We start from the raw sequence: 27,573 nt of genomic DNA on the forward strand, positions 1-27,573 counted from the left end.
TTGCCAGGCAAAGGGGGACACCGCGGGCTTGTGCCCCTGAAAAACTGTGTCCCCAACCCAGAAGGATTTGGTGAGGAGTTTTATAGCAGTGGTTCAAGGCTGGGGTTGCTGATAAGGTTATGGTGTGTGCCTGCACTCCTTTAATCTGGCCTGAGGCGGTCTCCTCCTAAAGGGCTTCTCTGGTTCCTTTAATCTTGCCTCAGGTGGTCTTCTCTGGAATGAGAAATGCTAACACTTTCATTTGTTGGGGGGTTTTAGTTTTGTAAAGAGCTCAAAGATATTGTTATGTGTAGCCCTTGAGGTGGAACCAGGACCCTGCTGCAAGGCTGCACTGTTGTTTCTTGGCTGCTCCTCCCTTGTCTCTGCATCCCCTCGCTTCTCTGATTAGCAACTCTTCGAATCTGCCCTTTGGAACTCAGGGAAGGTCATGGAGGCTGGAGTCTATTCCCTACAAACAAGAAATGGGGGACAGAAAGGCTTCCATGCCCAGGAGTCCCATGGGGTCCCACTCGGTTTCACTACGAAGGGATTCAGAACCGGAGGTCCATGGCTGTGCCTGGGCTGCCTTCCTCAGTGAAGATGAGAAGGGTGGTTCCCAAGGTCACAGGCAGAAAAAACATGGAGCTGGGTGGGGCTCGGCAGGGTGGTGATGACAGGCAAGCAACCATGCACGTAATTGCATAATTTCAAGTCTGGTGCAGCTTTTTGGTCGACGGCTCCTTGGACGCTGCTCGCCACTTGCAGGGGGGCCTCTCGTGTTCCTCTCTAGCCCAGCGCCTGCATCCCCGCTGTCTGCTGTTGACACGTCATCTCCACTGACTGCAAGCTTCATGAAGCTGGGTTGTGCCTTGTGCGTCTCTCTTATTCCCCTGCCTGGCACGGCCCTTGGAGCACAATAAGTGGCCAGTGATTGTTTGAAGGAAGGAAAGCCTGTTGAGGGCTACAAAGAAGCATGCTGGGATGTCTAGGGTCCTAAAAGTTCTCTGTGCCTTGCCCTTCAGAAGTCAGGGAAGGCTACAAACCTGGGCTAAAAATGTATGCACAGATGTGCCTGAATCTCCTCTGTGGACCCTCTTTTAGGGATCCAAGGTCAACAGATCCCTGGCCTTAAGCAGTACAACATGTACATCTGTCCATTAGCCATGTATTCCGAGCCCCGGCCCCTTGCCAGATGCTGCCGGGGCCCGGAGGGAAACTGGCATGGATGCGAGTTAGTTCTGGAGCAGGGAGATCCACGTAAGTGTGAGTGGAAAGACCAGTAATGCTTTGTGGCAGAATATGTCGAGTCTCAGGACCGTGGCCACACGTGCACAGAGTGGTTGGGGAAAGCAGTGCCCTTCATAACCTCCAAGCTTGTGGCCTTTCCACTTCCTGTAGGCTCGCCTTTGGTTATGATTTCTTTTAATAGACACTATTTTTGGGTGGAGCAATTATAGTTTTACAGAAAAAATTGAGCAAGAAGTACAGAGAGTTCCCATATGCCCCTCCAGCCTCCCCCAGTTTCCCCTATTATCAGTATCTTGCCTGAATGTGGTACATTGTTATAACTGATGAATAAATATTGCTGCATTTAAGATTTTTTAAAATTTTGTGTTGGAGTATAGTTGATTAACAATGTTGTGTGTTAGTTTCAGCAACACAACAGCAATTGATGCATTTTTATTAACTAAAGTTTGTCATTTACATTAAGGTTCATTCTTTATGTTGTACATTCTATGGGTACGGACAAAAATATGTAATGACATGTAGCCACCATCATTGTGTCACGTAGAATAGTTTCACTGCCCTAAACATCCCCCATGCTCTACCTAGTCATTCTTTTCTCTTTCCCTCTGAGTCCCTGGCAACCACTGATCTTTTTATTGTTGCCATGGTGTTGCCTTTCCAGACTGTCATATTGTAGGAATCATATAGTACGCAGCCTTTTCAGATTGGCTTCATTCACTTAGTAACATGCATTTAAGGTTCTGCCATGTTTTTTTGTGACTTGATAGCTCATTTCTTTTATCAGTGAATAGTATTCCATTGCCTGATGTACAGCATTTTGTTAGCCAGTCACCAACTGAAGGACCCTAAGGTTGCTTCCTAGTTTTGGCAATTATGATAGTGGATATGCTTTTCATGTCTTCTTAGGCCCTGTGGCCACAGGGTCATGGCAGAGTGGGGCTGTGTCTTTGGGGGCTGGGCTCATTCACAGAAAGCAAGACTCTAGCATGTTCTTAGGTTGGGCGAACCTATAAAGCCATAACCAGGCCAGATGTTGGGGGCATTAGGAATGTGGATGCTGAGTGTTCCTCCTAGGTTCTTTTTCCAGCCCCCAGAGTCAACTTGGTCCATTCATTAATCAATCATTTGTTGAGATATTAGATCCTGGGGCTATAGAGGTAAGTTATTCATGGGCCCTGACATCCAGGTGCTCACAGTTTAGTGAGGGGGTAGGATTGCAAAAGAATCATTACATGTTGGGAGTATTTAAACAAACACTGATTGTGAAAAATTAAGGACAATGGCCGATTCGTAGGGTTAAAACCCACCACCATCATCAGAACTCATTCCAGCCCGCGTGACAATATGGGTGAATGCCAGGATTCACAGAGAGGGGCTGGGAAGGCGAAGGAGGGGTCTCCAGGAGGAGGTGACCTGGCACACAGGGAGGGGAGAGATGGAGGAGGCAGGGAAGCCCTGTTCCCTGTCGCAGCATGAAGGCTGGAGAGTGAGGCTTCTCCTGACGCTAGATCATCTCCGAAAGAGTCAAGGATGGCATTCGGCTGTCTCGGGGTCCATTTCAAGGCAGGGGCACTGCTTGCTGGCAGTGAATGCCCAAGCTCCTCCAGTGTCCCATCTCTCAGGGAGTGTCCCCCCAAACCCCACCACTGCCAGCCCAGTGGGCCAACCCTGAAATCTTGGTCCCGCAGTCAGCTGTATCCCCAAAGCTCTCTCAAGTCGACCCCTCCTCTCCATCCCTGCTGTTCTTGTCCAGAGCTATCGCATCTTGCTGGCATGATTCCAGAGGCCTCTTAACTGGTTTCCTGCTCCTAACTCCCTTCAGTTTATCTGTCTTCGCTCACCGCACTGGCAGTGAAGTTTGTACAACCCTGTCTCCTTGGGTTTCTTCCTGCCTGAGAGACATGAAGCTGAAACTCCAGGGCACAGCAGCTCGGGCCCTGCCCACGTGAACCCTCCGGGTGTCGTCAGCCTGATGCTCTCCCTGCGCGACCTGCCCGTGTCCTGGCCCCACTGAAGTGTGGTCCACTTTGAACACACTTCACAGCCGTGCAGGCTGCACAACTACTCTTCTCTTCCTCACGTTCGCCTTCTGCACAGCACTTCTCACGCTGGTGGATTTTCACTCAAGCCTCTGAAGTCTGTTCCATGTCACCGTGTCTGAAGCTCCATCTCCAGCCCCAGCTTCACAGGGTTTTCCGCTCCTTCCTCTGCGGCCCCTTAGTGTCGTCGTGTCCTTCTCACGTGACAGTGGCATTAGCTGGGGACATGTCTGTCCGCCCCAATTGGCCATCAACTCTTGATGCCTGAGAGTGTCTTCATTTCCGTCTGTCACCCGAGTGCTTGGCATGCTCCCTGCTTAGTAGATAATCAAGAAAGGATTATTAGAAGGATGATGTTACGCGTATGTAAAGGGTGATTGCACTCTAAGGGAATTTGGGATTAAAGAAGGTCATCTTAAGCAATGTTGCCTCATCGGGTCTTGGGACCTTCTCATCATTCACATTTAGCCTCTCCACCCTCAGGCTGAGGAGGCTGCCCCTCGGGTAACTGGGGGGGGCCCTCACGCATCCCGATTCGCCATCATCATCACTGGCACTTGTCACGGTTGGTCCCCCAGAACAGAAGCCGTTGCTTTTATATGTGAGTGTTTTCTTCTGAATTTACATGGTGACAGGAGTGTCATGGTTAGGATGTGAGCAAATGTCAGTGGCCGCGTTGTTTATTTTTATTGTACAAACAGAACATAAGGCCATTTGCATTTCTGCTAGGTGTTTTCCATTACTCTCCTCCACTTCTGAGAGCCTGTAGTCCCAGCGCTGGGGCCAGCGATGATGTCGCTTCCCTGGCCTTGGTTCCTCCGCCTGTGAAATGACGATGTTGGATTAGATCAAGGATTCTTACCTCTTGGTCCATAGAATCTCCTGAAGGCCCATAGGGAGCTTCTGGGTACCCATATTCTCTGAAACTGTTAACATTTTGTGTGTCTGAACATCTTTTTGTGACGTGTATGATTTTCAAAGAGTGTGACACCCATCACTGGAAAAAATGGCTTCCAAAATCTGACCCAGCAGTTTTTTTTTCACTGAAAAATAGTTTCTGCTGTGCCACTTTTTTTTTTTTCCTTTAAAATATCAACTTGTTATACTGAGTAACAGTTTCAGGTTGAAATGGGTTATACTTCGCAGTCATCAGTGTATCATGTGGCACATTTGAATTCATGGGAAGAATTTCCAGAGTTGAATTCTTTTGACTCACTCAGCGTTGACAGTAACTTGGGCTGTGGGCTCCTGGCAGGGGAGAGAAGCATAACCCAAGCTTGGCCACCGACCTTCAGGTTGTCTTTTGTCACATTTTACCAGTTCTAAGTGGGGAGTCTGAAGAGCAAATGTCACAGGTACATCCAGGCAAAGCAGGAGCTCATTTCTCATTGCTGCATCTGAAAAACCATGCTGGTTGCATCCTCTGTAGCTGGAGCAAACAGATTTTTTAATGTAGGCATGGCATTTAGCTGATGAATAAATCTCTTCTCTACATGTGATGTCTTTTGTAGCAGCCCAAGGGTAGGAGGCAAGTTATTGTCTCCTCGTGCAGAAGAGGGATCCCTGTGTCTTGGTCCCAGTTCCCCACGGAGTGCTTGTTTACTGAGTTTGCCTCTTGGTGAGAAAAGGGTGTGCTGTAATTATTAAAGTCAGTGATTTTTATGGACCTGAAAGCATGATATTCTAGATGCATCTTTCACTAGCCCACTTCCCCAGACACATCTACAGATGCCTTTGATTCTTCCCCTCCACATTCTTTCACCGATGCAAGTTGGTTCTGTTTTTTTCACTGGTGCCTTCTCATGTTCTGGTCTTTCTTTCCCCTCACACTGAGGTTTTCTTCATTGTGCTCTTGGCTGAGTAGGAAGCATGGGACCTCTGTGGTTGTGCTTTTCAGCACTGAGATTTTCGAGCCATGCAGGTTTCCTTCCCAAAGACAGAGCAGGAATGGTCTCTGATGGCCTTTATTTAATTTGTCCTCAACTCCTTGTTATTATAAGCTAGTTTAGCATGTAATCCACTAATTACATCTCTTAAAGGAACATATTTTAAATGGCAAGAACTGTGGAGAGAAAAGATGGGAGGGCTTCTAAAGACTTTAACACACGATGTTCTGATTACATCTCTTTTCCCCACCACCTGTAGGCTCCCAACTGCCCTTTACTCAAAGGCGAATGTCTGCACCCCAGGCAGATTCAACCTGGAAGGGTGGGGAGAATGAATGTGCACATTCATTTGCTGGCCAAGCACACTCTGTGTGCTTGACCTAAAAATAATGAATGTTTAATCGCCCCCACCTACAGCTTCTCCCCAGCTGCTGGGACCAGCGCTGCCTCTTCCATGGGACCTTCTGCAGCCTGAGCTCTCCTGAGCTACAGGCCACCCCGGGCTGTGCTGGTGGGAGGGGACTTCTTTGCACTCTTCCGACCTGGCAGTGTCAAAGCTTCGGGAGAATGGCAAACCTCTGAGAATTCAACCTGATCGCAGCCTTACATTTTACATATGAAGGTTCTGCTTTGAGTTTGACTGGGCTCTTTTGATGTTTGCCAGGAAGCGTCCCACATTGCACTACTTAGTCCCCCAGGCACCTTTTTCCCTGCTGCTGCGACTTGGGACTCTCAAGCCACGTCTTGGTGGCAAGAACCATCTTTTTCCTTACACGCCCCCACCCCCACCCCCTGGGAGGGGCTACACCCTCATCAGCAGGCATTCACGACTGAGGTGTTCAAGGAGAAGGGAACACCTCTGAGCTCCTGGGAGAAGTGTGAAGTTCACATACAGGTGGAGCCTCTGGAGCTGCCCTCTTGCTGACTTAGAGCTGGGCTCCACATCCCTCCCTGTGCTCAAAGGTTGAGGTTTTTTTTTCTTTTGCATTACGTGATTTTCAGGCAACGTGCACACATAGAATTCCCTCCCTTGGGACTTGGGACCCCTGAGGACAGTCCACAGTGTTTTGGGTTTAGTAGGAGGATCAGAGGGACTCCAAGCTCTTCTCCACCATCCACGGGCTGAGGCCAAGGGTGCATCTGCACCTACACAGACTCAGAGACACACACGTGAGCCGCACGCAGAGAGAGGAGAGCCTGCAGACACTGGTGGCAGACCAAGGGCGCGCCAAGGTTATCAGTCCTACTCACTGAGGACGCCTTGGATTCACTAGGTAACCCAGGACCGAGACTCACACCCGAATAGACAGACTACTTCTCAAGGTGTGATAGATGTTCTGTTGGACATGCATCCAGGAGAGATGTCAAGCGTACCCTTGGGAAGCTCTGTTCCCAGAGGAAGCAGGCCATCCTCTGTTCCTAGGTGAGCCCTTCACACTCTAGTCTAAGATGAAGAGGAAGCCAGCACAGCCATGGTGAGTCTGACTTTCTGTATGGTGAGGCCTGGATGAGACGTAAATGGAACACCCAATTCCTTGAACTCAGAGGGTCCCTCAGCAGTTAAAGCTCCAGACCACACCACCCGCAGCATGGCTAGCCCAGCAGCAAGGAAGCCAGGACCTGGGCTGTGGGAAGGAGCGCCTCTCCTTTGGCCTGTGTAGGCTCCTCTTATTGAAGGGCTGTCAGCAGTCTTTGGTTTGGGTGTGGTATCTGACGTGGTAAAACACCTGCTGGCTGCTCTTCTACCAGCAGGAATGGTACCTCTCATAAAATGACAAATTATATGTCATTTACAAACATCCTTGATCCCTAATCCTTCCTAACCTCTAGGTAAACAGTGGTGTCTCCTAAGACGTATATCAAGTATCAACAGAACAAGTCAGGTAGGGCATGGAGCCTTTTGGCTACCCTATGTTGTTAAGATAGATGATAATTTTGAGTTTTGTTTTTTTTTTTTTTGCGGTACGCGGGCCTCTCACTGCTGTGGCCTCTCCCGTTGTGGAGCACAGGCTCTGGACGCGCAGGCTCAGCAGCCATGGCTCACGGGCCTAGCTGCTCCGCGGCATGTAGGATCTTCCCGGACTGGGGCACGAACCCGTGTCCCCGGCATCGGCAGGCGGACTCTCAACCACTGCGCCACCAGGGAAGCCCTTGAATTTTAATTAAGCGTTGTGATTTCATTTTACACCACGATGTTGGTCCTTTTTAGAGAGGTAATATCAGTTATCTTTTCCAAAAAAAACCAGTACTCTAGAGTAATATTTCTTTGAGTGAGTATTTGGTCATTTAAATTTCAACCAAAATGGTGACGATTCCAGTATTGTTCTCATATAATATGGGGACCAACTCATGACATTTATTAAAATGTTTATTGCACAGAAAATGGAAAGGTTTGCAGTACTTTGGGAGAGGGTATCTATGGCCATAAAAATGAAATTTTGCTGCCAGTCACTTTTATGAAAGGTTAAAAAAAAAGCTACAATTTAACAGATGTGAGATGGAAGGATTTCTGATTTAGACCTCACCTAGTGCTTTATAGCTTATGGAGTTAAAAAACAAAGTATTTTAAAGGACATTTCAGCCAAAATATGTAATATTCTTATATAGGTTAGGTGATCTTTTGAGCTTTGATATTAAAAAAAAACTACATTAAAATTCATAACTTGCTCTCTGAAGTGGTAGGGATAATTTTCTCACTTTAAAGAAAGAATTATTTGGAAACCATACTATTTTTTAATTCAGCTTTGTTTGAAATGTACGATTATTTAAATGAAATGTAAAACTAATTAAAAAAATTAAAGACAATTGGGATGAAAAGTACTTACTCGAATAGAAATTGTTGTTTGTTTTAATTAAGACACTTGGCAAAAAACGGAGGGGGAGAGACTTTTGGCACCACTCAAAGATATCTTTGGCATTTGTACAAGGATGTTTCTCATCAAAGGGTGAGGCCTCCCTGAGGTCTTCTGTTCTAGTGCCACAGAGGAGTCATTTGTGATGTCCTAGAGGTTAAAAATACAGAGAATGCATACCAATTAAAAGATAGATTGGATGAAAACAAGTTGCAACTGTACCTACATGAAACTCTATATAGACAGGTTAGAAATAGAAGGATGTAAAAAGATACACCATGCAAACACTAACCAAACACTGATTAACTGTATAAGTATTAGAAAAGTAGACTTTAAAAAGGAATATTGCCAGGGATGAAGAGAGACATTACAAATGATAAAAGGCCACTTAACCTAAAAGCCATAGCCATCCTAATTGTGAGTGTACCTGACAACTGACCTTCAAAGGACCTAAAGCAAAAACTCATAAAGCTGAAGGAAGGAATAGACAAATTCAGTATAATAGAGATTTCAATACTGCTCTCATAGTAAAATATAGCACAGGTAAACAGAAACTTGGTAAGAGAAGAAGACCTGAACAGCACTATCATTCAACTTGACCTAGTGAATTTTTACGGAATGGTTCAGCCAATAACCGCAGAATACACATTCTTTTCATGTGTACATGAGGCAGTCATCAAGATAAACCATATTCTGGGCCATAAAATACACCTTAATAAGTTTAAAATAATTGATATCATACAAAGTCTATGTTCTCACCATAAAGATGTTAAACTAGAAATTGGTAACAGAAAGATATTTGGAAAATCCTCAAATATTTGGAAGCTAAGCAGTATACTTCTAAATAAACCAGAGGTTAACAACAACAACAAAACCCCCCACAGGATTAAGTTATTCCCTTTTGACATGAAAGAAATGTTCAAGATTCATTCAATTTTGAATCGGATGAAAATAAAAACAATATATGTAAATTTGTAGAATGCAGCTGAAGTAGTGCTTAGAGAGAAATTTTTAGCATCAAATACTTATATTTGATAAGAAGAAAGGTCTCACATTAGTTGTTAAGTTTTTACTGTCAGAAACTAGAAAAAAAGAGCAAATTAAGCCAAATGCAATCAATGAAATAGAAATCAGAAAAGCAATGAAAAAAGGAATGAAATCAAAGGCTGATTCTTTGAAAAGATCAATAAAATTTATACATCTTTAGCCTGACTGACCAAGCGTAAGGGAGAAAAGACAGATTACCAATATCAAGGTTAAAAGAGAGGGGGTTGCTATAGTCAATAAAAGGATAAGGGACTATTATGAACAACTTTATGTCCATATATTTAACAATTTAGATGAAATGGATAAATTTCTTTTTTAAAAAATAAATTTATTTGTTTGTTTTTGGTTTCGTTGTGTCTCCGTTGCTGCGCGTGGGCTTTCTCTAGTTGCGGCGGGCAGGGGCTACTCTTCATTGTGGTGCGCGGGCTTCTCATCACGGTGGCTTCTCTTATTGAGGAACACGGGCTCTAGGAGTGTGGGCTTCAGTAATTGTGGCACGCGGGCTCAGTAGTTGTGGCTCACGGACTCTAGAGCTCAGGCTCAGTAGTTGTGGTGCATGGGCTTAGTTTCTCCGTGGCATGTGGGATCTTCCTGGACCAGGGATCAAACCCGTGTCCCCTGCATTGGCAGGCAGATTCTTAACCACTGCGCCACCAGGGAAGTTTGAGAAATTTCCTGAAAGATACGAATTACCAAAGCTCATTCAAGAAGAAATATATAATTAGAATAGCCCTATGTTAATTGAAGAAATTGAATCCATAGTTTAAACATTTTTATTAAAGAGAACGCCAGGTGCAAGTAGCTTCACTGGAGAATTCTGCCAAACATTTAAGGAATAAGTAATACCAAGTTTACACAAACTTTTTCTTAAAGTAGAGGAGGAGGGAATACTCTCAACTCATGAGGTCAGCATTGCCTCAATGTCAACAACATTACAAGAAACAAAAACTATAGATTAATGTTCCTCGTGAATATGGATGTAAAAATCCTCAACAAAAAGTTGTCATTCTCAGCTGAATTTTTTTCTATTAATACTTAATCCCTATTTGAACCCTCCTACACTGGTGGGAATGTAAATTGGTGCAGTCACTATGGAGAACCGTATGGAGGTTCCTCAAAAAACTAAAAATAGAGTTGCCATATGATCCAGCAATCCCATTCCTGGGCATGTATCTGGACAAAACTATAATTCAAAAAGATACATGCGCCCCTATATTCATAGCAGCACTGTTTGCAGTAACCAATACATGGAAGCAACCTAAGTGTCCATCCACAGATGAATGGATAAAGAAACAGTGGTACATATATACAATGAAATATTACTCAGCCCTAAAAAAGAGTGAAAAAATGCCATTTGCAGCAACATGGATGGACCTAGAGATTATCATACTAAGCAAAGTAAGTCAGAAAGAGAAAGATAAATACCATATGATATCACTTATATGTGGAATCTAAAATATGACACAGATGAACTTACCTACAAAACAGATTCACAGACGCAGAGGACAGACTTGTAGTTGCCAAGGGAGAGGGGTGGCAGGGGAGGGTTGGACTGGGAGTTTGAGACTAGCAGTTGCAAACTGCTATATATATATATATATATATATATATATATATATATATAATGGATAAACAACAAGGTCCTATCGTATATTACAGGGAACTATATTCAATGTCCTGTAATAAACCATAATGGAGAAGCATATGAAAAAGAATATATATATGTGTATAACTGAATCACTTTGCTGTACACCAGAAACTAGCATAACATTGTAGATCAACTATACTTCAATAAAAGAATGCTTAATCCTTGTTTCAAAATGATTATTTTGATTATAGCACCAAGTAGTAAAACCTTAGCAGTCAGAGCACAACAAACCATAATTCTCATTCGCATGAATTGGAAGCCGTGACAAATCGCTGATAACTAAAGGAGACTCTAACTGGGATATTGTGAATCTATGTAAGACATATTTCTGCCTGTCGTCTGGTGGTGTATAAGCAAGAAAGTAATAATGCAAGCTTTATTACCTTATAAAGAAGTACCTGGAATTGACTCTCTCCTCTACGGATGCTCTTCCCGGATAAGCTAAATCTGCCCTTGATCTTCAGGGTATACGTAGCCCCATGCTTGGCATCTGAGATCTTTGTTCTTATTAGAAGTGGTACTGGCTAAAAACAAAGTCTGTTCCTCTGGGATTTGAGAATTCTGAGACATTAGCTGTAGAAACTGGAGGAAGAAGTGATCTCCCCAGAGACCTGGGTTCTACTGCAGGGTGATGCAGTTCACTCTACTTATTACTCATGTCCTTTGAGGCCACGCATGTACTTTACAGGTCAGCTTGTGAGTCATCGGGCCTCAGTGTTTAGGGTCTATGATGAATTAGACGTTTAGTTTGGGGATGGTGGATTCCTTTGGAGTTGTCCCGGCTCCTTCTGTTCAGGAAGGTGAGGGGTTCTCTCTTAATTGAAACTCTTCATAATTAACAAGTGACTGTGGACTGCATATTGTATTTACAGGTGGGAGATTCCATGGTGGGCAAACAACTAGGAGGCCTTGGGGTCAGACACCACCCCGCAGACCCCAACCCCCCAGAATCCTTCCTCTGCCCCTTAAGCTGTGTGTATAGGTTGTGAGTCTGGAGGAGCCTCGCCGCCTCAGGAGCGAGAGACCAGGGTGTCTGCAGCACAGAGAGGGAGGGGCGCCAGGGCTGCGTGACCACGGGCTTGACAGGCCGCTTAAAGGATTTTGGATTTCCTGCTCAGTGCAGCGGGCAGCCACTGAAGGGTTTAAATGGGGGCAGTGATGTCGTCAGGTGGTCATCGTCACCCAGTCTTTCTGGCCTTGGTCTGGAGGGTGGATGGGAAGAGGGAAGCGGGCAGGGAGTCCGTAGGGAGGCCTTCGAGGAAACTACTGCGACTCACATGCTGAGCCTCGCCGCGCCGTCATTTTAAGTGTCTCTCAGATGGGAGCCTGTTCACTTCTCGAGCAGGCATGTCCTTCTCACAACCGGACTTCTGCTAAGTCACTTAGATCTGAGTGTTCCACCCCCTTCCACTCAAGTTCATGCCACTCACACAAGAGGAGAATGTGGCTCTGTCCATTACCCCACCCCCTAGTCCCCACCCCATAGGCTGTCATTGAAGCCCAGGGTTGCTGGCCATGCATGTGACATTGCTTTGAACTCTATTATTGTCAGTATTTTAAATGTGCATTCTACTCCATCATATCAGTGCTTGATTGAATGCAAAACCATTTTCCTCTAAATCTATTATTGTCTGTTCCCATTTTACGGATAAGGAATCCAAGGCCGAGAGAGATGAAATACTTTGCTCAAGATCACGTAGCGGTGGGTGGTGACACCAGGTTTGGACTGCAGGCTGTCTGATTGCTTAGTCTATGCTGTACGTTCACTCTTTACTACTGTACCCTCAGTGCCTGGCAGGTGCTCAGTAAATATGTGCTGGATGATTTACCTTGGGGTGGTCCGGCATGAAGTGTTAGGAACCCAACCCCAGGCACCTGAGCCACCTGGGTCAGGGCCAAGCTTGGGTTCTGGGAAGCTGAGTGGAATCCATGCTCCTGGGAGTATGCATACACCAGAAGAATGGGACACTCCTTCAGGGCATCGTAGTGCCACCCCACTGACCAGTGGGGAATTGTGGCATACTCATCTGCCTCTCCTGCCTCACTATGACCTCTGGAAGGTGGGTCCTGTAGAAGTTGGTCTCAGTGTCGAGCCCCAGGGTACTGACAGGGGCTCCTCCATCTGCCTTGCTCTGGGCCAGGACCCATCCTTGAACCCACCTCACATGAGTGAGAGCCTGGGTGCAGGCAGAGCTAAGGCTGGGTTCCTGCTGGAAGGGGGCCGTCACCAAGGGAGCTAGTCAGTCCTTAGAGCCACTCTGCTGCTCTTGGATCATTGGATCACAGGGAAAAGGAGGCAAGTTGAAGCTTTCTGAGCCCAACTGCAGAAAGCATGGTGGTGCAGGGGCTGTGAGGCAAGGAAGGAGGTTCTGTTTTGGCTGTGTTAACTTTCCAGATATAGTTGGCTACCAAGTATAGTAGTCTGTAAACAGCTGGAAATAGAGCTCTGGAGAGAGGGAGGTGAGGACTGAGGGTGCAGATCAGGGCATCTTTCCCACAACTTGCAATCTCCTCTTCCTGCGTCCTGCAACAGCTGGACTGTCCTTTGCACCCCTGGGGGTAAGGTCGATATCCTGCATGAAATGAATTTGTTTTACTCACCTTTCCAGTGGAAATTCATTCGTTGTTCATATCCTCTCTGTGTTTTTGCCATCTGTCGAGTCAGCTTAATTAATTGTATATGTTGTATTCTTTATTTCAGAAAAACTGTACAACTCCAGCGGACGAGATTTAAGAAGGGCCCTTTTCTCCCTGAAGCAGATATTTCAGGTAAAATAAAGAAGAAAGTACTCTCAGGTTCTGTTTTTGCATTGCTTGTGGAATTAGATGCAGACAAGTTTATACCTTTTACTGATTACAAAAAGAAAAGTCTCTTTAGAGTACAATGTAAATTCTGTCAAAATGTCAGTTGAGTATTTTTACCATACCAAATATTTCAAGCATAAGTAAAAAAAAAGTTATCAAATCACAATATTTTTCCATATTTACTTCAGATTTAAAAAAAATTCCTACTACGGATGTAACTGAAGTCTTGTGTTCTGCTCAATACCAACCACTGTCTTCCTCCTCCACCCCGGGTCCCCTCTCTACTGAATGTCACATATGGTGTTTATCATGCAAATGCACGTTTCCATAGTAATAGTGAATATCCACCAACAATATGTGATATTCTTTTCTATGAACTGTATATGCATGTTATCATGCTGTGTGTATCATGCTGCGGCTTACTTAGTGAGAGCGGGATAGGTGTGGGCGTGACCGAGGTAACTCTGAGTGAGTAACCATTGTATAGAGGAAGCACAAGTTGCCTTGTTCATCTTCTATTGGCAGACAGCTGGGTTCGTTTCCAGGGATCTGCTGTTACAAACCACGCTGTTAGGGACAAGCCCCCTTGTGCACGTGTGCAAGCATCTTTGTCAGGTTCTGTCTTATCCTTCTCTCCTAAACCTTCCCTCTGCTTCTCCCCTGGGCAAGTCACAAGCTTAGCAAAGAGAGCTAGGACAGGAGTGCAGGCAAACTCCAAGCTGTCACCCACAGGAAAGAGGGACAGAGAGTCAGGGGAGGAGGGAGAGGCCGCTGTGCCAGGCAGGGCAGGGTCAGGAGAAGCAGGATGAGGCTTCGTGGAGAAGATGGAGCTTGCATTGAGCTTGTGTCTCCGTAGGTTCATCGTTCTTCCTGGCATGATTTTAGACTCTAGGGTGCGGTCCATATCTCTTCAGTTCCCGTCTCCTTCACATACTTAAAGGATTTTCTGTCTGTGATAGTTCTAGCCGAGTGGCCGTCCCCTTCATGGGTGCCTTCCTGTTGGAGGGGGATTGGCAGAAAGGCAGGCCAACAATCCATCCCACCTGCACGTTCTTGTCCCATTTTTAAACTTGTTCAACCATGCATGCCCTCACCTTTTCCCCAGAGCAGAGCCCTTCTCAGGGACAGCGTTTCTGGAGAGGAGTCCTCGTTTCTCATCTTCCCACAGCTACAGGCGTGACCCTGAGTCACCACTGCTGCCTCACGTTGCATGTCTCAGAAGTGCCTTGGGGTTTGGGGTTGGCCTTGATTCAGGCTGTTCCTTCTGGGAAAATTGTAACAGCTCTCATGGGCACCACCTGCTGCTTGGTCCATCCTCTAGCTTCCCACCAGAGGGGCTGACAAGTCCTTCTCATGCTGGTGCCGTGTAGCCGTCTGAGTTACGTCTGAATCTCTCAGTATAACGTTGAGGCCCTTCTGGACCTGGCCTCTGTGGCCCACCTCCCTGTCCTTGGCTGCAGCTGTCTCCCCCGTGATTGTGTTCTGGGGGCAAGTCTCCTCTGCACCTTTGCCCCTGGACCCATTGCTTCTATCTCAGGATGCGTTGTTGCCCCACATCCACTCCCCATGTCTCTGTTTCCCATCTGGTGTCTCCTCCTGCCGGGGAGATCCTCCAGATGAGCCCTCACGGCAGTCAAGGGCTCTCCTCTATAAAGTTCTCTGTGCTCACCTCTGGAATGGAATTTAAGATACCACAAGGCGCGTGTCCGAGTCTGGTCATCTGTGAGCTCCCTGGATTCCATCACTGGGTCTTTGGGGCCAGTGCCACTGAAGCAATAGATGAATGAATTGGGTGAACTGAATACTCCTCTCACAGGTGTCTGTCTTCAGTCTTTCCTGGCTCTAATTAAGTAAATGCTTCGCTAATTACTTGCCCCAAAGCTTCACTTCCCACGTATCCATCTGTCTCCCTGCTTCTTAGCTGAACAGAACAGAACTTCTTCACCCTCCGTTTACCTCCTCCTCTCGAACTCAGATCCCTGACTGCACTTGGGCTGGGCTGTCACTGTGCCAGCGGAGGACCACACTGCTGCCACTCCTCACGCTAGCTCGTGCAGCCCCTCAGCCTGCCTGCTGCTTCCGTTGTTCAGCTTTGACTCCTTTTGAAACCTGTGTTCACCTCATTGAGTTGGTGGCAGAACCACACAGAGAAGAGTCATTCCAAGTGTCTTTAAAACACTGCAGTTTGTGTACCCTGGGTAGGATATACTCTAAGAAGAAAGAACCACACACACATGAAAATCAACTGTTTATAATAATCATATTGCTGGTGGTAGTGTTGTTATTGCTCTTCTGATACTTGTGTGTGTGTGTGTGTGTGTTCTAATTTTGTCATTCTTAGAGTTCTTAAGGATTTGGATTCTTGGTGTGTGGAAGAAAGTTGATAGAAAGATAGAAGGGTTAGGTTAAAAAACTCTGGATTCCTGAATTTATTTGGAAGTATCGGAATGAACCCAGGGTGTTTATTATCTTAACAGACTTGCAACAAAGCATATTTCTAGCACTAAGTTTATTGAAGGGGACTAGACGCAATGACGAACCCATTAGCAAAAAGCACCACTAGCACCAAGATTGCTGTCTTAAAATACAGAAAGGAACCAGAGCTCCTTGGAGAAATAGCTGACTCCAAGTCTGGCATAGAAAACCTGTAAAATAAACCTGGAACATATTATTATGCAGATAGCAAGGTAGCTATCAAATACTACTAGGATTATTGCCAAAGGGACTTGGGAGCACATTGAAGGGTCTCCCACTGGCTGGCTGAAGATGAACAATTAAGCATCAGTAAGGATGATAATTACAGTTGATTAAAACACATCAGGTTAATCTGCATTGATGAGTTCATAATAATACTAAAGAATGACAATGAATTGGTCACCAGTGGAAGGAGGATGGTGGTGAACTAGCATGTTATTTTGAAAAATGGGTAAAATTTTAGAATCAGACATTTATCTTACTTTTTTCCTGAATGAACTTTAGGATAATCAAAAGTTCAGTTGAGAGGAAGTTTTGCTTTTAAAAATATTCTAGCTAGCAAGTAAGAAGGAGTGATATAATTAGAGTATCAATGAGAATGTCAGAATTTTGCAACCCTGAATGAATTAATGGATCTAGGTATCAAGCATCAGGATCTGCTGACATGATAGAAGTGAGATACAATCAGATATTACATGCCTTCTCATGGAAACTCGCACTGCCATTGAGGATGTGGTCAAGCCAACAAAATCAACTCTGGATCTGATCCTGCCTTTCTATGCAGTAACCAATTTACAAATGATCTAGGACAGAGGCACATGTTAAACCACACAGCAGGCATGTAATCAGCAGAATCCAGAATATAGACTACTCTGTAGGACAAATGATCTAGTTTCTTCAACACACAAATTTCAAGGGAAAAAAAGAGATGAATTAAAAGACATTTAAAAGTTATATCAGCTAATTGCCACATGTGGCTCCTATTTGGATCCTACTACAAAATTTAAAACACTATTTTTGAGACAGTTGGAATTGGTCAGTGACTGGACATTTGATAATATTAAGAAAGTATTACTTTTTTATTATGAGTACATAATTTTAAAAAGACTTTCTATCCTTTGGAGGTACATATTGGAATATTTATGGATTAAATGATATGATGTCTGGGATTTGCTTCAAATTAATATGGCAGCAGACAGGGTGGGGTGATAGATGGAACAGGATTGATATGAGTTGATTGGCACCTGGGGTTCACTAGATTATTCTGTCTTCTTTTGTATATGTTTCAAGTTTTCCATGGTCACAAAGTTAAGAGATAAACACAAGTCGGTCTTGTTTCACATCCCCTCACCATGCTTGTTCTGTAGTGTTGTCTCTGAATTCTCAGAGATGCTGTTTCTACCACTTATTCAGCAAACAAATATTCTTGAGCAGCCTTTGTTGGCATTATTTAGGCAAGGAAGAAGCCATTTCCTACCAAAAGTTTAATCTGTTTGGAAGACCACAGACCTGTGCACAAAACAGCTCTAACACACAGGGCAGGGTTGCTTTGGGTATTGGGTGGATTCCACAGGCTGCAGGCTGTCTGGGGCTTAGATCACCTTCTCCCACACCCACCGGTCTGCACCTCCATCATGTCTTATGTTTTCTGGATGTGGAGGTTCTTTTTGGAACTAGAGTGTAAGGGTGTAAAAACAGAACCATTGGTCATTTGGATTGAGTTGAATATTCCTTGACTAACAGGCATTTTTTAAAAATGATCACAGGTTAAAATATGGCTATTATAGAGAATTCTGAAATTCAAGGATGATCTCATATCAGTTAGTGTTAACATGTTGACTTCGCTCTAGTTAGAAACCAATGTTTTAAAAATCATTTATTAATGCCTGTGTACTTCAAGATGTGTGTTCAAAATCTTGTACATTGCCAATTTGGAAGATATTTTCTACATTAATCATTCATACACTTTTATTTTCTAAGTGCCTTATCTACATATGTGCATAAATATTAGTTAGGGTTCTGAATTATTTTTATAAACACTGTCCAGTGTTTTTTTCCAAGTGCCTTTTCCAGACAGTCAGCTCTCTGCTATATTAATATTAGTGATTAGCTTGAGTGGTTTCTTGAGAGCTTGTTCTCACTTTTTCACCATGAAGTCATGTGTGAATCTAGTTTTAAAGTAATAAACATTTGTTACATGCTTGGAAAAACTTTCTGACTAGACATGAGCTCATCTAAATGTTCACTTTTCACATATGCTGGTGGAAAAGAATATGGATGGAGGGAGAATTATTTTTATTTCCTTTATACATATGAGTGTAAAGTAATTTTCCAAAAACTCATGATATTGTCCCATTTTCTCTTGCTTCCAATGCCATGATTATCTTAAAGTCTGAGTTAACACAGCTGTCTTTCATTACGTTCGGGGCACAGCAGTGCTCACCCCTCCCCCCAGTGCCCTCTGAATGTTGAGTGTGTTCTTGGTTCAAAGGGAGCATTTGCCTGGCCTGCCCCCTGCTTCCCTCTCCCCACCTCCCCGTTAGCTCACTGTCCTCCTTCCATATAATTGGAAAATGCCATAAAATTAAAATGAGGGGCTGAGTTCAATGTGGAGATGGGAGAATTATACCAGTTTGTCTAAATTATTTTTTCTTTTTTGGAGGTAAACCATGGTTGCTGACCATTCCTATAATAATAACCTTTCATTATTCCATTAAGCTTTCTACTGTTTACATCACTGAGGTTTTTTATTTTTGCTCTGTTGTTATAATTGAAGATGAATGTATCCTAGCTGTGTTTGAGACAAGGCAGTGTCCAACTGAGGAAATCTCCTGAAACAGTAGTGGAAAAATCCCTCTCATAGAGCTCCATGGAACTTGGTACTCCAGGCAAAGGACTGGATTTGGGGGCTGGCCGGACCATAATTAGGTCATCTTGGCCAAAGTTTTGCCCGTTTTGAGTCTTCATCTGTAAAGGGAAGGTAGGATTAGATCAATGATTCTTGAACTGGCTGCCCTTTAGGATTTCCTTGGGAATTTAATAGCAGAGCCTGGGCCCCACCCCAGAAATTCGGATTAAACCCATCTGGGCAGGGACTTGCTTCCTGTTCCTTTTTTAAGTTCTGCAGATGATCCTGATGTGAGGGAGTCAGAGGTGAGAAGGATCTGAGCACCTCTGAATCCCCTGCAGGGCTTTTTAAGCACAGGTTGCTGGGCTCCACAGTGGAGTTTCCTATCCAGTAAGTCAGGGTGGGGCTGGGTATTTTGCATTTCTAACAAGTTTCCAGGTGATGCTTAGGTGCTTGTGGGTCTGGAGACCCCTCTTTGAGAACCACCAGATTAGATGACTCCTGCGATTCTTTCCAGGTCTTGCCTTCTGTGATCCAGTCTTCAGGCTGACCGCCGTGGCTCTTTTGAGCGACCGTGTAGCCACTCCAGACACACGGCCGGTTCTGTGCTCTGCGTCCTTGCTTGTTCTGCAAGCTGCACAACTTGGGAGGTGGAGAAACTGCTCCCCTACTTTCTCAGATACCATTTGCAAGACGCTTGTAACCATCTTTAGGGACTGTCTTTTGAAACACACGAGTTGCTTTGAATCCTTTACAAGATGGTCTGTGCTGCAGCCCAGTGTTTCCTGTGTTGAAACCCAGCAGGCTTCATGTGGCTGGTCCCTCGGGACCTGTGGGGCTACGGGAGCCTGGTGATTTCTAAAGAATGAAAAACAGATCACTATAAGTATTCCTGACAGTCGGGGGATTCATTTGCTTTATCTTTATTAGATTGCCCAGAAGGCAATAATTGGTCTTTGGCAAACAACGATGTGAAGACTGGCTGTAAAATTCCTCTGGCAACAGTTAAGATGCCTCATTTGAATAGAGCAGAACAATCTTCAGAGGTCGCGGTCTGGCGTCAAAGGCTTGTACATAGTTTTCACAGAACAGCCTGGATGGAGGATGGACTGGGACAGTATTTGAAGTCTTTTTTTTTTTTTTTTCTCTCTCTCTCTCTTTCCCTGTTTCCTGCCAGGATGACAAGGATTTGGTGCATGAATTTGTAGTGGCTGAAGGTCTGACGTGTTTGATCAAGGTGGGAGCTGAGGCAGATCAGAATTATCAGAACTACATTCTGAGGGGTAAGTGATGCTGGGCGTGGGGCGGGCAGCCCCTGCTGCAACGAGGGTCTGGGGTCACCTCCAGGAACTTCGATACTGAGAGCTTTTTGAAAGATTTGGTTACGGAGTAAGGAGATGAAGACATCCTGTAGCAAAAGAAGACCCCTTCAGGTTTTATCGATTCCTCGTAACTAATCAGTGACTGAGTTCATTTTACTGACTTTACCTGTAGTCTCTTCCCAGTTATTAAGAATATTCTGCACACTAGGTTCTTTATAATCACTTTTATTTGGTGAGGAAAGGTACACACCAAGTGACCTTGGGTAAGGCCTGCATTTGAACAGAAAACCCCTCAAAACTGAAGAGGCCAGTTATTTTCTGGGAAAAATATTGTCACCGACTTGGGTTATCACTGGGAGTTCCTGTAGGAAGTGTACATTCCTCACCAGGTCCTCCTGTTTCTGACTTGGTAGGTCTGGGGTGGGCCCAGAATTTGCATTTTAAAGAAGGATGCTGAAAGCTACCTCCGTTTTTTACAAAGTGGTGCGTGTGTGGTGTTTGAAGCACTGATTACCATTCCAGTTCATAAAGTTAATGCTCCTTTCAGAGTCTGAGTATTTTTGTGCACCTTCCTATAAATAATTTTATTTGATTCCGTAAAATCTGTGAATCGGCAGGGCAGGAATTATTAGGTTGGACCATATGACATAGCTGTTATCAACAGTTTTGACTTACCAAATGAAAAATTTAATATAGTTCAATATTATCTTCATTTTGCAGTTGAAAAATCTGAGTCTCAAAGAGGTTGAGTGTTTGCCTAAAAAATCATTTCCTCTAGGGTGAAGTTGAGCAAGGACCGTGGTCAGGCACTGGGGCACATCATGACTGATCAAGGTTCTGTTCCCCCTTCTGCATCTATGCCTGTAACTCCACAACTCCGTGTTCATATAAGGAAAAAGAAATACCTCCTTTTCTTTCCCTTGGATGAAGGAAAAATACACGAAACGTGTGATTTAATATCAAATGTCCTTGGTTAGAGTTGAATGAGGCAGGCAAAACGAAAGTCTCCTGCAGTGTCCTGTTGTGTTTTACCCTGAGAAGGTTCCTTACATTCTGAGTTGTGACCCAGCACCTCGAACTCTCTGAATCCTTCCCCATTTTCTCTGCTCCTGGAGAGCCACTGCAACAAGGGCAAAAGCAAAAGGGAAAACTGAGGGCTCATTTAAAAAGAGTTTTAGGGACGTATTTTTAAGTCAGTGTTAATTGTTTCTGTTCATTTTGATAAATGCCAAGTGTGCGTGTGAGAGAGGGTTCCTCAGCCTCAGTTTCTCAGCTCCACGGTGTTTGTGAGTCCGGGGAGGCACCTCCTTTTGTCTACCTTCCATCTTTCCCTGGGTGTGTGGTAGGTCCTCATTATAAGCTGTCAGCAGAGATGCTTTATGGATGAATTTTATGATTTCTAGTCTCAGTATGATTAAAACATTTATATGGAAACTTTATGGTACGTGTACCAAATTAACCATAAACTTTGTCCTGCTGTGTTGCCTCTGAATGCAGCTGTCCTTCTGTGTCTGAAGAAATGCATACAAGCCTTGATTCTCATTCTTACATTTCCATCCACGCTGGCCCAACACCTGGAAGAGGGGATGGCATAGGAATAAGGGTGGGAGCAATTCCTCTATTTGATTTTCCAGGTTACTTATACCATGGATGCTCATAAGTTGAACCACATGGAAAGAAATACACCTAAAATGGCCTAATTCTGAATAATGGGTCCAAATTGACAGCGTATTTTTTGCGAGGTTTAAAGTATGCATCATTTTAACTTAAAAAAGAAAAAGTCTTCCCCAGTGGGCTCTGGTATGAATGCACAGACCTACACACACCTGAATGGAACTAATAACCATCTACATGTTTATCTTTATTCTTCTGACGCTTACCTAGGAGTGTATATGTGCATTTTTATAGAGCCATCATCAGTGCGAGCATCTTTGTTCATCTGCATTCAAGTCTGTGGTGAGGAGGGTGGCTCTGCCAGCGGTGATCGGCCCCCTCTTATCAGGAAAGCAAAATTCTCATCAGGAGCCCCCCGCAGACCTCCCATGGATTAGAACTGGGTTGTATGGCTGCCTGTAGCTGCTAGGGAGGCTGGCACAGTGGGTGTTTGGCTTCCTGGACCGTAAGGGGATGTAGCAAGAGAGAAAGGCCTGCCTTTGTGCCTGCAGGTTACTCGTGTCTGCCGCATAGAGGGACTTGGGAAGGAAAAACTCAGCCCAGCGGAGAAAGCCTTCCCGTAAGCGGCCCGGTGGTGGTCTGGCTGGAGGGAGAGAGGGCCTCCCTGCCACTGAGTGCATCATCGTACAGGGGCAGGGTAAGCTCAATGGTTGTGCAAGGTCCCAAATGGTGAATTGTGTCAGTGGTACTTGGCGGTAATGAAAGATGGTGTTGACACAGATACTTCAGCTAGGCTCTCCGCCCCAGTGTGTGCAGTGGTTTATTAATCTGCAGTGTTCTGATCTGCCCTGGAAAGGTACCAAAAGCAGTTAACGAATGCTTGAGAATCAGAACTCCCAAGCACAGCCAAGGGAGAACCCTGCCAGCCACCTGCTGCTTCTCTGTCCCTGAAGAAAATGCCACCGAGGTAAGATCCTTACTTGCCTCTGAGTTTCCACTGCCACCACCAAGGCCTTGCCTTCTGATTTTGATTTTCCAGTGATGTCTATTTAATGGAGGCCAGACGGCTACCATCTGTTACCTGGGAAACGAGCGAGCACTCCCTCCCTTTCAGGTTATTACAAGATGTCCTGCTTTCCATGCAGCTGAGGGGCCTTTGCATGCCCACCCCACTTCCGCTGAGTCTCAGAAGACTCGGGGTGACCAGGGCACTGGGCGCACACACATCAGCACATTTGGACATATCTGACTGAAGCCCGTGCCGGGAAAGTGTACTTCTGAGGGCTGTAAAGGACAGATTTCTTAGGCTGTGACCTTTGTGTTTTGATACGAGGGAACTATCGTTTTTCCCCAGCCCGCATGTTGAGTTACCCCTTCCTGACCTTGAAGGCATGTAGGCTTTTTTAGGTTGTGATCAGCTGCCGGCAGCCACCAGACATTTGCAATCAAGGACAACCTTTGAATTGCCTCTTTGTCCCACCTCATTTTAACCAAATTACCTTGGGTGAAGGATGGTGAGGCCTGTTGCAGAGCAAGAGAGAGAAACTGGGAAGAGGTTTTTAGTTTTGTAACTCACCATTCCCCGGGGAGAACACGTCATGCCCGCTCTGGGCCACTCGGGGGAAGCAGAGTGGAGGGCGAGGGCAGGCACCTCTGTTGTGGTTTACACACAAGGCGGGGTGAGCAGGTTTAGGATTGGCCAGTTTGCATTATGTCAGTGGGCCCCGGGGCTCTGGCATGTGAGAAGCCCACATGGCTGCGGGTTGGGAGTGTGGACTTGCGCTGCTGGAGAAGGGGACTGACTGACTTCTAACCAGAGCCTCAAAACTGGGTCCAGACAGAGTTGAAAAACTCTCTTACAAGCCGTAAGGTGGGCCAGTTGTCACCGTGCTGTGGAGGAGCGTGCCCTCCATGAAGTTTCCTGTTTCTATGTGACCATATGTGAGGCCCCCGGATGCAAAGGAAACACGAGCATTTGGAGGACCCAGTCCTTTCCACATCTGCTTTTAGGACTCGTTTAAATTATCTTTATTTTTGCACTCAGCCTTCTGTCAGCTCTTTCTTTTTAAGGCCCAGGAATCTGTTGCTCTGTGTTGAGGATGTGTCTGCTGAGAGGTAAAGATAGGTTTTGAGTTATGGTGTAGCCTAGCACTCTCCAAAAATGTGAGCCGGCTGCTGGGAAGAGGTCTTAAATGCACCACATGTAGAAATACTATTTATCCGACATTATTTTTGGATGGCTATAGCTAATGATCTAAAGGGTTTGTGTGTGTGTGTGATCACCAGTATCTAATATATATCTATAGTGGAATTTTATATCTCACAATTATTCTTATTGAAGTAGGACCTTGAGAACTATATTCCTGGGAACTTAAACTTTCCGCACACATGCTGAGCCTTCACGATGGGCCCTGTCAGTCCCTGGGAATGAGCCGATAAAACCAGGATGCAGCTCTGCCCTGGAGAAGCTCCCTGGGAGGTGCTGCCTCTGAACCACTATACGCTGTATCGAAAACGTCTCGCGTGTTTAGAAATTGCATATAGGTGATCTGCTTTGGGGAAGAAAAGAGAAAGAGATAAGTAGGATCAGTGAGACCAGTTGCCTTTTCTGACTATACCTCCAGAGAAGCTGCCTCTTAAGGGCTAGTTTTACATGGAAAAATTAGATTTGATCATTTCACCTAAAGCAAAGTACCCATTAATCCTAAAGTACCTTAGTCATTATCAGAGCTGGATAAGATCTTAGAGCTCCTTTAGCTCAACCCTTGCATTTTAGGAGAAAACTGCAGATATTTTGTTTGCTCCTGTGTTTTTTAAAAACGTTTTAATGGTTGTCAACATTTAAAAATTGGGAGATTTGACATAAAAAAAATCCAGACTTCAGGTGTCCTTGGAAAAACCGGAACCAGAGAATTTCAGTGCCTTGCCAAATATCACTTAAACTAATGGGGGGGAAAATGCCTTGTGTATTAGGGGGTCTGTTAATGAGGATCAGGGCTTGTGGTCAGATAGCTTCTGTTGGCATCTACATCACCAGGAACCAGGCAGCGATACAAAATGATCAGATGGTAATCAAATGATGATTAAACGAACATCCTGCATCCCAGGAAAACTTAGAAGTTTATCTTTTGACATTTCAGAGTGAAAGAGGAGAGCAGAGGTTGGGTTCAGACTATAGATGGGGAGGGTAGGGAGGGGCCCAAACTGGCACCAAGGTGAGGAGATGAGCACAGAAGGGGGAGACCTGCTTACTTCCTCAATCAAGCATCCCTTGGCTGCTGTGTTCGCTACCCTCCAGCCTGGCCTGACTCTCCTCCACCCCCTTACCCTAGTCCTGAGGTGCACCAGACTGTCTCGGAGGGAACTTCCTCTTTCTTACCTCTTGTCGGGTCAAGACTTCAGGAATCAATCATGGCAGCCATGTGGCCAGTTGTGTGGATGACACAACAGCACAAGTGTCCTAGTAGTGTTTGTCACCAGCTGCCCGGGGAGGGGGAAGTTGAGACCAGTGTCAAGGGCAGAATCTTCCTTCACTTGATGTTTCTCCTCTTGGTCAGTCAGTGTGACAGGAGCCGTTTTCAGTAAGGAGTCATGTTGGCTGGCACAAATTAGCAACCCATTGGGCCAGATTGGACCTGCAGAGATGAGAGTGTCAGAGCATCAAGGTCAGTGACGTAAAGGTGGCCAAAGATGGACATGGCTGACAAGAAAACTTTGTAAAAACTGAGTGATGTAGATATTTTTCTTAAAACAGAAATAGCTTTATAACTTTTTATTGTATAATTTGTGAGCACACAATTGTCTGAAAAGCAAACAGCATAAAAAGAAAAACATGAAAATCACCCATAATCCCACAAAACGAAGACCATATTCTACCCACCCATGTACATACTTGCTTTGCACATGCCTTTTACAAAAATGAAGTGTCCTGTACATATGTTGTCAACCATGTCTCCTGGAAGGGATCAGTGGACCTTGGCAGCTGGCTTTGTGATGGCTCCTAGACCTTGGCACAATTCTGTAACTTCTTTAAACCGCTGCTCCCTCACCTGTAAAAGGGAGATAATACCTTCTTTATAGGAGTGTTGTGAAGCTTAAAGAGCTCATAGAAAGGTCTAAGTAAAAGACTGAATTGTAAGTATGACGGTTGTTATCAATAATAATCAATGATATTAATGCAGTAACTACCCGTAATGGGCTGAATTATGCACCCCTCAAATTCATATTTTGACATCGGACCCCCCAATCCCTCAGAACATGACTGTATTTGAAGATAGAGCCTTTAAAGAGGTAATTAAGTTAAAATGAGATCACTGGGCCCTGATCTAGTATGACTGGTATCCTTATAAGAAGAAGAGATTGAGACACAGATCTGTCCAGGGGGAGATGATGTGAAGACATGGGGAGAAGACGGCCATCTACAAGTCAAGGAGAGAGGCCTCAGGAGAAACCAACTCTGTGGACAGTTTGAGCTTGGACATTCAGCCTCCAGAACTGTGAGAAGTAAATATCTGTTGCTTAGAGTTGTTGGGTTCAAAGGTATGTACATTTTTGTGTTGCTTTTGCTTGAATAATTGCCGTCTAGGGATGTGTGAATTTATGTTTCCACCAGTGATCTCCACTTCTGCTTATTTACCCCAGGTCGGGGGTGATCATTTTGTTGTAATCTTTGTCATTCCTGGTCATTAGGGTGCACTTATTCCTACAGACCAATTTTATAGTCATTTTTTTTAAAGTGGCTTGTAAATTTTACTTGTCATTGTGTTAATTTTGTCCATTAATTTGGGAAGAATTGACATCCTTATTTAAAAATTCAAAACTATTGCCTGCATGCTCTTTCATGGCCCGGGACAAATCCTTTGCAAGTTCTCCATCTAACTCTTGTGTGTAACGTCCATTTCCTTCTTGTTTGTTACAGAATTTTATGCATATCCCCCCAGGTGTGTTTGTATTTTTTTTTTCTTACTTATTCATTTTTGAATTAGGTCTGGTATTTACCACATGAAAGGATGAAAGGATTCTCTTGGGTCTTTTTCCTGCTTATTTTGTAAACTTGGTTTGGGAATGTCATCTAAGAGAGGTCTCTCTTGCCCTCCTCATTTTGTTTTAATCAGGGAACACTCTGTGTCTTGGGGCCTGGGTTCCTCAGTTGTGGCAACGGCTTGGTTAAGTCAGTCAGGCTCATGGTGAGGTCCTTTTCCCTGAGGGAGAGTTAGCTTCCTCTTCCTCTGTGTTTGCATGTCGCAACTCTTCCTTTGAGGACTTGGATGAGTAGCATGCCTGCTGGAGACTTGGTCTGTCAGTGCTGGGCGTTCACCAGCTGTGGCGTGTGGGCTGGGAATAGCTGGAGAAGCTGGGCCACTCATAGCCGTGGGACGTGGTCTCCACATTTTGTTTGTTTATTTGTTTTTCTTCTCCGCTGTGGTTTTTGAGACCTCTGCGTTTGGTGTCTAATGTTCTTTGTGCCTTGGTGTATCTCACCTCAGCCTGACCTTTCTGCTCACACACCTGGCACGCTGTTGGGGACATGGCCTACAGGTTGAACCAGCCACAAACCTGCTGTGAGGGGTTTGGTCAGGGCAGGAAAGCCACAGCCCGCCCTGCTTGGGGAGGGAGGCTGAGTCACTCCTGCCGCTGCTGTTGGTGTGTGGTGATAGAAGGGTCACCCCGAGTGCTCTGAGTGTCCCATCTGTGGCCCCTTTTGCCACCCTTGCCGTCCTCACCCTGTGTCAGGCCTGTACCCCTCTTAAAGAAATGGGTCAGAGAAGAGTCTAGAGCTGCACTTATGTCTTTCCTCTCTCAGCCTGTTC

At 45.0% G+C, this 27,573-nt stretch overlaps 1 protein-coding gene across 8 annotated transcripts in view; it reads left to right on the forward strand.

The window, feature by feature from the left end:
• FHOD3 (formin homology 2 domain containing 3) overlaps positions 1-27,573 on the forward strand; it is a 503,602-nt gene that overhangs the window by 194,099 nt on the left and 281,930 nt on the right. For all 8 annotated transcript variants that reach the window (XM_060118615.1, XM_060118618.1, XM_060118622.1 and 5 more), the window contains exons 4-5: positions 13,401-13,468; positions 20,005-20,110. In XM_060118615.1, the coding sequence (XP_059974598.1) occupies positions 13,401-13,468; positions 20,005-20,110 (174 nt within the window). The remainder of the gene's footprint in view (positions 1-13,400; positions 13,469-20,004; positions 20,111-27,573) is intronic.

Source organism: Mesoplodon densirostris, chromosome 15, assembly GCF_025265405.1.
Source record: "Mesoplodon densirostris isolate mMesDen1 chromosome 15, mMesDen1 primary haplotype, whole genome shotgun sequence".
Classification (NCBI taxonomy): Eukaryota; Metazoa; Chordata; class Mammalia; order Artiodactyla; family Ziphiidae; genus Mesoplodon; species Mesoplodon densirostris.